The 15020-nt window shown below is 43.1% G+C and overlaps 1 protein-coding gene across 4 annotated transcripts in view; it reads left to right on the top strand.

Annotated features, from left to right (window-relative positions):
- Positions 1-10956, top strand: part of CRADD (CASP2 and RIPK1 domain containing adaptor with death domain) — an 83063-nt gene extending 72107 nt beyond the window's left edge. For 2 of the 4 annotated variants that reach the window (XM_068190380.1, XM_068190381.1), the window contains exon 3: positions 2432-3531. In XM_068190380.1, the coding sequence (XP_068046481.1) occupies positions 2432-2727 (296 nt within the window). In that variant the 3' untranslated portion in view covers positions 2728-3531. Of the gene's footprint in view, positions 1-2431; positions 3532-7426; positions 8497-9121 lie in introns of those variants that run through there. The other 2 variants (XR_010999148.1, XR_010999149.1) reach the window with 2 other exon arrangements.
- The last annotated feature ends 4064 nt before the right edge of the window (positions 10957-15020 follow it).

Raw genomic sequence — 15020 nt, forward strand, 5'->3', positions numbered from 1 at the left:
AACAGACTGAAGGCAAGATACTTGTTGTCGTAAAAAAGCCTGCCTAGTATCAAAGGCTGGATGGACAAAGGCTGACATGTATTATTATTAGGCCTTCCTGCTTGATCACATTTCAGTGTCATAAAATCATTCTGCTAGTGGATGTGACATATGAAAACTTCAGTGTGAGAGCAAAAACCCAGACTGGCAGGTATTACTGCTGTGAGTACACAGTAGCTGACCATAACCCAAAGAAAGGGTTTAATATCAAAAAGTATTGTTGATGACAGCACAATGTAGCTATATTTGTTTTATTCTCAACTATTTGCATTCATTAAAGATACTTCCTTGTCCTTGCTTAGCTGGGAAACTGGTATCACATCTAATGTGGCAGCATAGGGCAGCCCCACAGGTATTGCTCAGCCTTCTTCAGAAGTTGTGCATCCTCTGCCCTATCCACAGAAACCAGCACTTGCCCCAGATTTCTTTGGTAGTCTGGAGAAAGAAAGATCAAAGAGACCTAAATATTCTTGAGAAAGCAATTTTCTCTTTACTCAAAGCAGCTTTGTATAGTTCTTGTGTATTATTTGGCTGAAACTGTACAAGCATTTGCAGGCTCTGGGTGTTCTATGCAAAAACAATTACTTTTGATATAATGAAGGCATGGTGCTTTCTGGAGTTTCTCTTCTGCTGTAGTGGAGACTGTGAGCATGATATTGGAGCTATAAATTAGATTTTGCAAAGCAGCATTTCTGTAGGGAGTCTGCTGCTTCAGACCAACAGGCTCTAATCAGCATTTTTCAAGGGGATAGTTTGCCTGTGTTTTGTTGCAGTATCTTCAGCAAGAGAAGTAGAGCAGCAATTGCAGACTGCATTGACTCCTCATTTCAGCTTTTGATCACAAAGACTATTGAAGAACAAATATGCTTTGTAGGTATTTTATGCTGCTTTTCTAAATGCATCTTTTTAAAGGCTGGCATATGGTTTGAACTTATAGGCAGAGAATCATTCCGCTGTCACTGGCTGTTTACAGCATCAATATCAACATTTGAGCTTATACCCAATGCTCCTTTTACAAATCAGTGGAGAGAAATGTGCACATTTAGAGGAGTTTAGTTAATCTAATTATTTTCTTTTTATTTTCTAATCTAATTATTATCTTCTTTCCAGTCAAAAAATTTTGTATTTTGGAAGTGTCTATTTCTCTTCTCACTAATAATTAATCCTAGCATATTTAGTTCAGGAGGTGTTACCTGTAGTTAGGTGAGCTGGATCCCACACAGCATGTTTCTGAATACTACTGTATTCTCACTTGGCTGCTAACACTGTTTGTATTAATACTTTCTGGGGTTTTCTTTTAATTATCAGATATCCTAGGGAACACATAAAGAGATCAATTGTGTGTGCAAGAAAAGCTTGATTCAGTCCCTACAAGATTTTTTCTGCTGATAATTACAGCTATCTTAATGCTTCCTCTGAAGGCTGTTTTGGCAGTTGTATTGATCCTGCCCTCCTCAGGTACCAGTTCAATGTGAAGCATCTTTTTGTATAAAGAGTGCATTCTCTTGGGTACGTGATCAATCCTAAAGGACTTAACATCAGGCAAAAATCTCTGAGAAAAAATGGGACTTCCTTGCACTTTCCTGAAAACATCTTCAGGGAGGTCAGATGAATGGAGCTGTGGCACATTCATGCCCGATTTCAGGAGTGTTACAAGAACTGAGAACGAGAACTGAGAGATAAGGAAGCATAATTTGTATTTGTGAACATTTGTGTTCATTTGGGTTCACCTGAACCATGCTTATGGATTCATTCAAATAGAGGAAAAGCCCTCAAGGCTGGTCTCCTCAAGATGAGTTTGCCATACATGACAGGGCAGAAAGGGTAAGTAGCATCTTAGGACAGAATTTCCTACGAACAACCCTCAGAAAAAAAAATCGTGTACTACCTACTAACTAAGGAATCAAATTTATTTCTTTAATGTATAAATGGAATCACAGAATATGAGTAATAAGTTATTACTGGTCCCATATTTGTCACTTGTCACTGTATCATACTGGTGCAAGCACATGAGGATCCCTGAGGATGATGGCTGCTGGAAACAGGTTCCCTGAAAATTTTTCATGTTCACTACCCCGAAATCTATAATTACTTTTGGAAGTCTTTGCTTTGGTGTACAGCTCTGATGTCTGGGTTACTGACATCCAAAACCACAAGGCTCCCTAGTATGGTCTACTGAGCATTAGTTTTCCTCTGATTAATCTTCTGGTTGATTATGTAATTATTTTTCTACGTAAATATGTATTCTGTTTCTTGAATTAATTAATTCTTTCACCTCAGCTTTGCTCATGCTTATTCCCTCCTTTGTCAAGGTCTCCCAATAACTCTTGCAGCATTGCCTAGTGACACACATGCTTTTTCTTTTTCTTTTTTTTTTTTCCCTCTTTTATAGACTTAACTGAAGTTGCACCGTCCATTTTGAAGATGCCACCAACAGATCAGCAGTTGAACAAGCTGGCGAGGAGGCTGGGACCTGAATGGGAGCATGTAGCTCTGTGCTTGGGTTTGTCCCATACTGACATCTATCGATGTAAAGTCAATCATCCGCACAACCTGCAGTCACAGATCGTAGCTGCATTTGTCCTGTGGAAACAGCGTTTGGGGAAAAAAGCAACAATCCAAAGTCTGCACTCCAGTCTGATGGCAGAGGAAGTGGATCCTTCAGTGATACAGTACATGCTTGAGTGAAGCCAGGGTATTTATTCAGAGCGTCCACGTATTTCGTTAAACTAAGTAAAGAGGATGGAAATGTATGTTGAAGATCGGATGCTTCAAGCTGTAAAGAAAGTGGGGTTGGGAACTGTGATTTTATTAAGCTTAAACATTCCAGTTTTCTGTGGCATCTTGTGACTTGTAATTCTTTTCATGCCAGATTAATTTTTAGCAGGCATTAAAAAAATGGATCACTCTTTCCTGTTCCCTTTTGTGCTATTTCAGTGGGGATATAGAATGACAAAGTTCTTGCAAGCAGGCGGGCTTGCAGTGAGTTCAGCAAGGTTTTCAATTTCACTGAGGGAACAAGACTTGGTTTAACTTATTTTCTGGACTGTGTAGGAGCCTTTTTACTGCTGTTTCATGCTAGTTCCCTGATATTACAGCAAGAAATGAGACTAATCACCATTACTAATTTAACAGTTTTACAACAGTTATTGCAGGTGGCTAATTTCACATTTATAAAAGTTTCAGCACATACAGTTTCTTGCTAGGATAGATGGTTGCCACTTTGTTCTGCCTTTGAAAAAGGCCCTAAGTAGAAGTAGCAGGAATGTAGTGTGCCTGTGAGGGTTTCTGCCATTATCATTTAATGGGTGTAGGTTTCTGCAGGCAGGCCCTATATGCATATGCCTTGTCACAGGTGGGGAGTTCTCAGGGAAGACACACAGTAGAAAAGTGACCAGAAGTAGGCAAGAACCAAGTAAACTGAAGCAGCCTAAAAAAGAAGACAACTTCTGAGTTGTCCATGTTTGTCTCTGCTAATGAACTGGGAGACCTTGGGTGCCTGCAGAGTCTTTGAACTGTGCTCGATATTCAGGCAACCTTGTTTCATGGTGAGGTCGAGCATCCTTAGGCACATCTAAGGTAGATAGTCTCACATGGCCTAACCTCCTCAATACTGTTCTGCTTAGCCAACACCAACTACGAACGAACCCATAGCCGAATCCTCCTACTCACACGAGGACTGCAACCCCTCCTACCACTAATAGCCATCTGATGACTGCTAGCCAACCTCACAAACATAGCCCTCCCACCAACAACAAACTTTATGGCAGAACTAACAATTGTAATTTCACTATTCAACTGATCCTCCTTCACAATTATCCTAACAGGGGTCGCAATACTACTCACCGCGTCATACACCCTATACATACTCATAACAACCCAGCGAGGAGCACTACCATCTCACATCACATCAATGCAAAACTCCTCCACACGAGAGCATCTCCTCATAACCCTGCACGCAATTCCCATACTCTTACTGATCCTAAAACCCGAACTCATCTCAGATATGCCTATATGCAGGTATAGTTTCAACCAAAACATTAGACTGTGATTCTAAAAATAGAAGTTAAACCCTTCTTACCTGCCGAGGGGAGGTTTAACCAACGGGAACTGCTAACTCTTGCATCTGAGCATAAAACCTCAGCCCCCTTACTTTCAAAGGATATCAGTAATCCAATGGTCTTAGGAACCATCCACCTTGGTGCAAATCCAAGTGAAAGTAATGGACCTCCCACTAGTCCTAAACACATTTACACTCCTAACCCTGGCCACCTTATCCACCCCAATCCTCTTCCCACTCTTGTCAGACAACCTTAAAAATACTCCAGCTACCATCACAAGCACAGTAAAAGCTTCCTTCCTAATCAGTACCATCCCCATAATAATTCACATCCACTCAGGTACAGAAAGCCTGACTTCCCTCTGACAGTGAAAATTCATCATAAACTTCAAAATCCCAATCAGCCTAAAAATAGATTTCTACTCCCTCACTTTCTTCCCAATCGCCCTATTCGTATCATGATCTATCCTACAATTTGCAACATGATACATAGCCTCAGACCCATACATTACAAAATTCTTTACGTATCTTCTACTCTTCCTGATAGCCATACTCATCCTAATCATCGCCAACAACCTATTCGTCCTGTTCATCGGCTGAGAAGGAGTAGGAATTATATCCTTCCTTCTAATCAGCTGATGACACGGTCGAGCAGAAGCCAACACCGCCGCTCTACAAGCTGTCCTCTACAACCGAATCGGAGACATCGGACTTATCCTATCCATGGCATGACTGGCCTCCACCATAAATACATGAGAAATTAACCAATTATCCTCGTCCTCTCCAACCCCAACGCTGCCCCTACTAGGCCTCATTCTAGCTGCGGCCGGCAAATCCGCACAATTCGGCCTACACCCATGACTACCCGCCGCCATAGAAGGGCCTACCCCTGTATCAGCCCTCCTCCACTCCAGCACAATAGTAGTAGCCGGAATTTTCCTATTAATCCGAACCCACCGTCTATTCCACAACAACCAAACTGTCCTCACACTATGCCTATGCCTCGGAGCCGTATCAACCCTATTCGCAGCCACATGCGCCCTCACGCAAAACGACATTAAAAAAATTATTGCCTTCTCAACCTCAAGTCAACTAGGCCTAATAATAGTTACCATCGGTCTAAACCTCCCAGAACTAGCTTTCCTCCATATCTCAACCCACGCCTTCTTCAAAGCTATACTGTTCCTCTGTTCAGGCTCCATCATCCACAACCTAAATGGTGAACAAGACATCCGAAAAATAGGAGGATTACAAAAAATATTACCAACAACCACCTCCTGCCTCACCATCGGAAACCTAGCCTTAATAGGAATGCCATTCCTAGCAGGATTTTACTCAAAAGACCAAATTATCAAAAACCTAAACATATCCTACCTAAATGCCTGAGCCCTTATCCTAACCCTCCTAGCCACATCCTTCACCGCAGTATACACAATTCGTATAACCGTACTAGTTCAGGCAGGTTTCGTTCGTATCTCCCCTCTTACCCCAATAAACGAAAACAACCCAGCAATTATCTCCCCCATCACCCACCTAGCATTAGGAAGTATCACAGCAGGTTTCCTAATTACCTCATTCATCACCCCAACAGAAACACCCCCAACAACCATACCACTATACATCAGAATCACAGCATTAGTGGTAACAGCCCTAGGAATCGCCCTAGCTCTAGAAATCTCAAAAATAACCCAAGCCCACATTATACCAAAACAAACAGCCCTATCTAACTTCTCCACATCCCTAGGATACTACAACCCTTTAATTCACCGCCTCAGCATAACCTCCTCCCTAAAATGAAGCCAAAACATCCCTTTCCATCTAATCGACCTATCCTGATTCAAAGCACTAGGACCAGAAGGGCTGGCCAGCCTTCAAATAGCAGCATCCAAAACCGCCACGACCCTACACTCCGGACAAATCAAAGCCTATCTAGGATCATTCATCCTATCCATCACCATTATCCTCATCTCCACTTACAGACATAACCTAATGGCCCCAAATCTTCGAAAAAACCACGAACTACTCAAAATCATCAACAACGCCCTAACTGACCTCCCCACACCATCAAACATTTCAACATGGTGAAACTTCGGGTCTCTACTAGGCCTCTGCTTAATTACTCAAATCGTCACAGGCCTCCTACTAGCCATGCACTACACGGCAGACACTTCTCTAGCTTTCGCTTCAGTCGCCCACATATGCCGAGACATACAATTTGGCTGACTCATCCGTAACCTCCACGCAAACGGAGTCTCACTTTTCTTCATCTGCATCTACCTCCACATCGGCCGAGGAATCTACTACTTAGATGAATGGTAGGCTCTGACCACTGCACACCCAACAGGGTAGTGAATTCTGCAGGTCCTTTCTGGTCAAGATGAACTTCCCACTCCCTCCAGCTGGTCTCCCTTCAGCGTCCCTCCAGCCATCCACCAGGCTCACTGGCTTTCTACCAGCTTTTCTGCACTTAGTGGGGGCAGATTTGACACTGCTATCCTCAGTTCTTTGCCAGTGTAATTGTACCACCAATGAAGATAAGATTTTATGCAGAAAAACAGTGAAGCTTGTGCTCTTCTCCTCCTTGCCTTCTGTCATGGAGATTTTATTCCTGCTGGGAAAAAATACTGAGATCTTTGCTGACCAGGCAAGGAGGGATTAGTCTGCAGGATACCCAAAGGCAACAGGAGTGACCAGATGCTCTCTGAGGCCTAATGATAAGAGGCAGAATACATTTGAATTCTCACTGAGCAGTTTGCTGTACAGTAAATGAAGAACTGAATTTTGATGCTGAGTTTCTAGATCTATTTATGAGCAAGTTACTTTAGACAGTTTCATCTACAGAGCCATTGCTAAAGAACTTCCCATCCTGCAAAATTTGCTCTAATTTCACAGCTTAACAGCCTTGTCTGAAGTTTTTACTGGGGCAAGAATGAACTTCATTGCTTTTCATTTAAAAAAATTTGTTCTTCTTACATGCAAACTTTGAAATACATGGGGAATTAGAAAAGACAAAGAGATTTAAAAGAAATCCTATATGCCTTGGTTTTTAGAAGCATGGAAACAGAAAATATATTCTGGAAGGATCTGGCTCCTGCAGGTTCTGAAACAATCTGGTAATATTTTGGTTTTAATATTCTGTATAGAGTTCCAACCTTCAGTAAATTGTGATACTGTTATACCTCACTCAGATCTTAACTAGGCATATCCTACTTCCAGAGATTAACTATATAAAAAAATTCCAGGTAAACAAGGTAAATCAATTTAGGGTTTGGGTTTTATTTTTTTTTCTTTTTCATGATGCTTTAATGCCAACATGTTCTTTTTTAGGTGGAAAACCATCCCAGAGCAGGTGTACAGACATTTGGCAAATTCATATGAGCACAGCCCAGCACAGGGAGTGAGATGAGGACTTTGAAGCAATTCTGACAGTGAGATTGACAGGAGCATGGTTTGCATATTAGGGAAGAGAGGCAAAGCAGTCTTCCTGGCAGCAGTTTGGAGGAAAAAAAGCTAGAGATCGTTGACAGGAGGAACTACTGAAAATGTGATGTAGAGGAAGAAGTTGACTCCCGGTGTCATAAATGTAAGTACCTTATCTTGCTCTGAACCAACAAGGACCAAGCCTGAACACAGACTTGCCTTCAAGGCAGTTCATTCCCAGTTAACTCAGAATGAGCACAGTGCTCCATGGAGGCAACCCGTCTGGGCAGTAAAGCAATATAATGGGCACACTCACATGACCCTGGTACCTTCTTCTCTGGATGAACTTTGCATTTCATGTTCTTCATTTCATGAAATCATAGGATGGTTTGGGTTGAAAAGGACCTCCAAGATCATCTAGCTCCAACACATCTGCCATGGGCAACTTTCAGTGCACCAGTTTGCTCAAAGCCCAATCCAGCCTGGTCTTGAACGCTTCCAGGAATGAGGCATCCAAACATATCTGGGCAATCTGTTCCAGTGCCTCATCACCCTCACAATTAAGAATTTCTCCCTAATGTTTAATCTAAACCTACCCTCTTCCAGTTTGAAGCCACTCCTCCTTGTCCTATCACTACATGTCCTTGTTAAAATTCTCTCCTCAGCTTTCTTGTAGGCCCCTTTTAGGTAGTGGATGGTGCTATAAGGTCTCCCCATAGCCTTTTCTGCTCCAGGCTGAGCAGTCCCAACTATCATAGCCTTTCCTCATAGGAGAGGTGCTCCAGCCCTCTGGTCCTCTTGATGGCGCTTCTCTAGACTCACTCCAGTACTTCTGTGTCCTTCCTATATATGGACTCCAGAGCTGTTAGCAGCACTCCAGGTGGGGTCTTATGAGGGTGGAGAAGAGGTAGAGAATCACCTCCCTCAACCTGCTGGCCGTGCTTCTTTTGATGCAGCCCAGGATAGGGTTGGCCAATGTCAGGTTATCTGTTGTATTGTGTTTTTATATTTCTGTAACAGTTTTGTAATGGTTTGCCCCTTCACCCCCCATTTTCTCCCAGTGGTTCCACCCTGAGCTTTCCCGCTTTTCCCTCAATGCCAATCTCCCTGAAAATGCCCAGTCATTCCCCTGTCCCCTCCCTGGCACCCTGTCCATCACTTGGCTGCCCATCCCGCTCTCCCAAAATCTTCCACCTTGGGCGTCAAGTGAGTGGACGAGGGCCAGGGTCCCTCCCTTGAACTTCCTCCATTGGTTTGTGTGTCTGTCTGTCCTTCTGCCTTCCACTCCCCCGAATCCCCCCATTGGGTGGTGGGTGTCCCTTCCCCCTTGTTACCGCTCCAGTATTTAAGATGATTGCGAAAGCCTCGGGGGCACTTTCAGCCGTGGGATACAATGGCACTTGGAGCTCCTCGGAGCTCGGATTAAACCTGAGACTTATTCCCGGCCTTGAGTCAGCTCCCTTATTGCCTCCTCGGACGCCGCCTCTCCTCCCTACAAGGCCGACAGCGCAGCGCTCTGTCTTAGCCGCTGGGGAGTGTCCCCCGCTGCTGACTGTGCCTCGGCCGGGCAGACAAAGCCAGGGAGCTTCAGGGCGGGCACAGCGGCAGTTATCCATAACTTATATACTTAGAGTCTTTTTAATGGTTACAAAAACAACCTTCAATAGACGTGAAATTTCATGCCAAATAAGGTTTCCTTTCAAGCCAGATATCTGTCTGAGTATCTACTATAGGCCACTGGAAACCTGATGGGTGAGTATCATATCAGGTAATTTCTCCATCTTCTTTAGGTGGGCTAAATAATACAACACTTGCACCTGGTACTAAAATTATAGGAGCCCCAGCTAGACAAGGATTATAAAACCTGGCCTCTCATATTGTAGAGCAAAGCATATAATTAATAATTTAATGTTGCTTTGTTGTTTCCAGGGCCTAAATGAATGCTGTAATACTTGAGTTGCAAATATTGAAGGAAGGGGTTTACTTGTTTTATGAGATTGTTTCCATTGCTGATATTTTTAAATTCATGTAAATGTTCCTATTAGACTCTTCATTTTTATTAAAGCTTGTTTTTTGCACTACACAAATGCAGGGATACATTTAAGTGACAGCAGTATTCCTTTAACCCAGTGGATTTTTCCATCCATTTAAAAATATTTTTCTTCTGTATGTAATGCTTTATTTTGCACAAGGATGCAATTAAGACAATTTAATTCTTCAGATGTATAGTAAGCCCTCTTATTCTCTCGTAGAATACTCAGAAGATCTTAAAATGTTTATTATTTTCTGCTAATTTAAGACCAAATGGTAGTTATTTAAATCTCATGGACAAGCCTGCGATTTGAGTGTTGTTAGGACTGAGGCAACTCAGTGAGTTTCTCCCTTTCTCTCCCTTTGCCTGAAACTCCCTTGTGCCAAAGTCTGGGTGATGATAGGAGACTTTCACAGGAGCTCCTGTCCTCCTTGCCCAGTGTGCTTCCAGGACTGGTGCAAGGGGCAGGCTGACTTCCAGGGGAACCCCAGTTCCATCACTTGTGGTGAGGTGTGCAGCCACTTTGGGCTTTGGGATGGAGCATGAGTTTGGCAAAGATGAGCCAGCAGAAATGTCTCTCTGATTTGTTCAGGTTTCTTAACCAATGTTGAAAAATCCTCACTAGTGAAACTGGTATTATTGGTATCTACTTATTTGTGGCAGAGTTTAGGAGCTCCAAGACAAGAAAGCATAAAAGTGGCCACCGCTGGAGCTTCCACTGAAACAGATGGCATAACTTCCAGTCCTTGGAAGAAGTTGTCATTGATTTTCTTCCTTGGTCTCCAGAGGAGAACCTGACATCCCATTTAACTATTCTAAGTGGTAAAGAAGCTCTATTAAAAAACTAAAACTAAAAAAAAAAAAAACCTGTTTTGTACTCTGCAAGTACAGGTGGACACTTAGCATGGCAAGACCGAAGAGGACTAATTCTCACCTGCATAAGCTGTATGAATGATCACAAAGGAAGGATCTTAGGGTATAAGCATGTCAGACTGCCAGCATTTAAGAGTGGCTGGAGTGTAGAATGAAAATGCAGTCATCTGTGAGCCACTTCACCCAGATATAGTGGGGGAAATTTCCATCTGGAGTCATATTTTATGACAGTCATTGATCTGAGGAATAAAACATTTTACAAAAGTCTGGAAAAACAAACAATGTCATATTATATTCACAGAAAATAAAAGGCATGCTCATCTCATGCTAAATGTGGTCGTGCCACCAATTTTGTTTCTTATTGGAAAGGAAAACAGTCTCCGAGAGTTAATCTGTTTATAAGCTTCCATATTATCCATAGACATAGACCAATGTCAAGACATAGTAGAAGTAGAGCTAAAAGGACAGTTGATAAAACCTGTGTCTGTTTACAGTGAATATTCAAAATCTTTGTCCAGATTTCCCTAAATAATTTTAACTTTCAAGGTGTCTTACTGTCGCCTAAGATCCAAAAGTAAATCTGGTGATTTGGCTTTTTTTTCCCCTGAATGCAGTGTCTTTTTTAACTGATGACCTGAGAAAAATGAGCATTTGCCAGAAACAAAAACAAGCAGATTAAAAAATTAGTATGTGTTTTAGCAGAATTCACTTCTGAACCTAGCATTTTAGTTGTGAAAAAAGATTTATTGCAATTTCCCTTTGCAACTGGTGGGTAGAGCTGATGATAGCACAGGAAGATTCCTATCTCTTCTGCAGGAAGAGACTGCATCAAAACATCTGTAGGTAATACAGGTACCATTTCTGAAGCCAATGTCTGCTCCAAGCCCCAACAGCAAAGAGACAAAAAGTCTCTTATTAACTTCAGTGTGCTTTGGATTAGGCCTTCTTTAATTGGAACCTGCTGAAGCATGGTACTTTTACTATCTCCTTTTTAAAAAGCAGTCTTTTTGGATTTGAGGCAATCAAAAGGAAAGGGAGTTTTGTGGATGTAGTAAGCATTCTAGGTTATGGGGTCCTCTTTTCACTGCCACAAGTACTGCTTTGCGCTATTCTCTTCAAAGTAAGTACCATGAAAAAGGAAAAAAAATAGAAAAGTGGAGCCATTCAGCAAAATATATTGGTAAATCTCCAAAACCAAGATAATTTTGAGTTTTGGAGTGAGAATAATCCCATAAAACATGTGATTTGATGGCTCAGGAGACTGTTAATACATTTATGGGGTTTTCCACCTTGAGATCAAGGTTGCAAAGCCACTGTTGACCCAAAAGAAACACAATGTATTAGCAATCTGTGGGTTTTCTTTCTTCTTTTTTTACAACTTTCACATCTGACCCGCACAGAACCAGCCCTTGCCATAGACTTGGGAAAGGGCAGGCAGGATCAAATGAGCCAAGTACTTGAAGTGGCCTCAAGCCATGACAGGGACAAACCATTAGACCCTGGGGCAGAGGCAGAGTAGGTACTGTGCTTTGCTGTGGCTGCTGAGATTTGTGCAGAGAGGTCACTGGCTTCTCAGGATGACAGCCAGACCTTCACTACACCAGCAACAGGTTCATTCACATGGAGAGGAAGCACAGAGACCTTAACAGCTCCTTGCAGCATATGCTCAAAGGCCGTTTCACTGACTGGTGAGTTACTTCTCTCTCTTGTGAGGGCTGTCCTGAGGAATTAGTGCCTAGGCATAATATTTAACTGCCCAAGGTCCTGTTCCTGCATGACACAGTCACCTCCATGAACGGGCTCAGGACAGGTTAGGACAACACCTTAGCTAGGAGCACTGCTCAAGCTTAGTGCCCATCAGCAGTGTTCCTAGTTGAAGATCTAATTCTGGAGTCAGGATTAATTTTTGGTTAACAATATCTCTTTTTTTCTTAAATTCAGAATTGGTCCAGCGCTTCCTCTCTGGTTTGGGTTCTGTGCTGGTAGAGGAAATTTTTCCCTGCTATTGGGATGCTTGCACTTGGTCATTTAGCAGCTCTTAAGTAAGCCTGCCCAGTGGCATGCAGCTCAGGTGTGGGCCTCAAATATTAGCCCTTCTGACTTTGAAAATGTGCAATCATTCTACTACCTGCGACTTCTGCATGTCACTGTCCACTGTGTTTTCAATCATTAGCTATTTTATTGTTACTTATTACACTTGTCTATCTTTGCACCAATAACTTTGGGTTATCCTGAAGAGAATCATTCAGTTCTCCTTGGAAACTAGAGTGGGGTGTTTCTGGGTTTTTTTACATGTACACCAAACACCATTCTCTAGGAAGCAGGCATACAGAGATTCTTACACTGCTTCAATGTTTATTTTGATTTTTTAGTGATACTTTCTCCATCAGGAGGGTGAAGCTTCCCAGCTTCACCTTGTGAACTCCTGGAAAGGGCTGGGAATGTTTCCACTTGGTTGAGACCAGTCAGGATGAGCTAACAACCACATCTGCCACCATGGCACCTTAACAGGAGTAGTACTGGGGACTCATGTCACAGTCATTGCCCTTGAACGCCCAACAGGTGCACAGCGTGCACCCCTATAAAAAAGGGATATAAAGACATACTAGCAGGAAAATATAGCATTTAATTTAATTATCTAGAGCAGGCACACCTCAGTGAAACTGCCTCTTATGAGGTACTTTTATTTCTATGGACATATTTGATAGGCTTTGTTTAAATAAGAAAGCAATTGAGTAACTAGAGCATGTGGAGATTTTTGATAAGGATCTGTCTTTCAGGTTATTAAACAAACTGCATAGCAAGTGCTCAATTATTCTTCGAAATGCTTAAGCAACACCTTTGGTTCAGATTCCCATCTAGAATTACCTCCCAGTAAGTTGCCTCCCAGTAATTTCCAAGAAGCAGCATGCAAACAGCACACACCCCTGTTCTGGATAATAAAGACTTCTGAGAAAAATCTCAGGATTAATAAACAAGCCACAAAGGCATCTGGGAAACCAAACCTTCTGAAGGAATTTTACTTGCTTCTCACTGGACTCTCTGTGGCATTGGGTCTGATGTCTGCATGTGAAATGACCTCAATAATTGCATATTCTTGCTCTCCATTTCTGTCCCTGACTTTGCAACATTTGAGAAACCACTTCAGACTGCAGCTGTAGAGTGATGCAGACTTTTGGTGAGCAAAGTTCAATGAAGGCATAGTGAGCCTGAGATTGTGCACACTTAGGGTTGTTGTCAAAGCAGCCATTGTACAGCAAGCGGGGGGAGCCCCAAAAACCTCTGCAGAGCAAAGAGGAGCTCTGAGGAGCATGGTTGTGCTTCTCAGTCATGGTACAAAGCATGTCAACATGGGCCGTGAAGAGGCAACTAGAGGTTTACGTCCTTGTGATACACTTAGGTTTTCTCACCCACTACCGAATATGTGGGTCCCACAGAGCTCTGAAAAAAGGAAATCCACTAAACCCCTGAAACTAGTTGTCTAAAGCAAGAGGCACATAATATCAGCAGGTAAGACTAATAACAAAGATCTGGAGAAAATCACAGTGGAAATGAAGTCTTGAGTCGGGCTGATCAGTTAGCTGTGAGTTTGAGGTCTGTGATTTCTCTGTTTCAGCTGCAGACTGTGCTTCTTGTGAGGAGTTGTTGGTTTCCCTGCTTCCATGTCAGCTTGGGCCTCTGGTGAGTCAGCTGTTGTGCGTCTGGTAAATCCAGAGAATAGCAAGCAGGTCAGAGAGGGACGTGTGTGCATAAGCATGTAGAGGACAAGAATAAAGGGGTCAAGAGAAGAGGGAATATGCTTCAGAGCTCCCAGAGAGCTCTCTCCCAGTGCTGCCCCAGGTCCCTGTCTGCTGGTCCCCTGTCCTTAGATGCCAGCACATGCCACAGAAAGTAGGATTTTTCTTTCTCTTTTCTTCTCTTCCGAGGCAGACGCTACCAACACATCAGATTTAATTCTGAAATCCAGCTGACAGGATGGCTCTGGGTTTAACATGCTTTCCTGTTAGAAGGGACATTGCTCACAAGGCACCCAGCTGCGATTTCCAAAAGCTAATCCCACAAGGCGTGCATCCTGGCAAGGTGACAAGCCATGAGTGATGAAGCAAAGACATCCCCCAAGAGAAGCACCAGTAGGCACTTAGCCAAGCACAGCCAACAGCAGCAAACACTTCTGACCACAGCTGCCGCTCACCCAGCAGGGGCCAAGGGGTGCAGAGTCCCTACTATTCTACCACACAGGGGACAGGAGTGCTCTGCCAGTAGCAGGACATGCACCATGCAGGGCTGGATGATGAGGCTTGGCCATCCCATCCAGGTCCTCCTGATGGTTTCACACCATGGGTTGGGGACAGGTCTAAATGCCCAAGCTATTGGGTGCAGTTCTGGTGGAGCTGGAGGGTGTCATGGGAAGGTCAGGCTCCATTGGCTGGAGAAACCTGCTTGGTCTGAGGCTGTGAGGGGCTTGCCCAGCTCTGGTATGGGCCTGTGAGTCAAAGCACAGCCTTGCTTCAATACACTGGCGACCAAAATAGCTGGTTCCTTGGGAACCAAATTAGCTCAACAGAAGTATCAGCTGCTTCAAAATCTCTCTCAACT

The sequence above is a fragment of the Anomalospiza imberbis genome, chromosome 5, assembly GCF_031753505.1.
Source record: "Anomalospiza imberbis isolate Cuckoo-Finch-1a 21T00152 chromosome 5, ASM3175350v1, whole genome shotgun sequence".
Lineage (NCBI taxonomy): Eukaryota > Metazoa > Chordata > Aves > Passeriformes > Viduidae > Anomalospiza > Anomalospiza imberbis.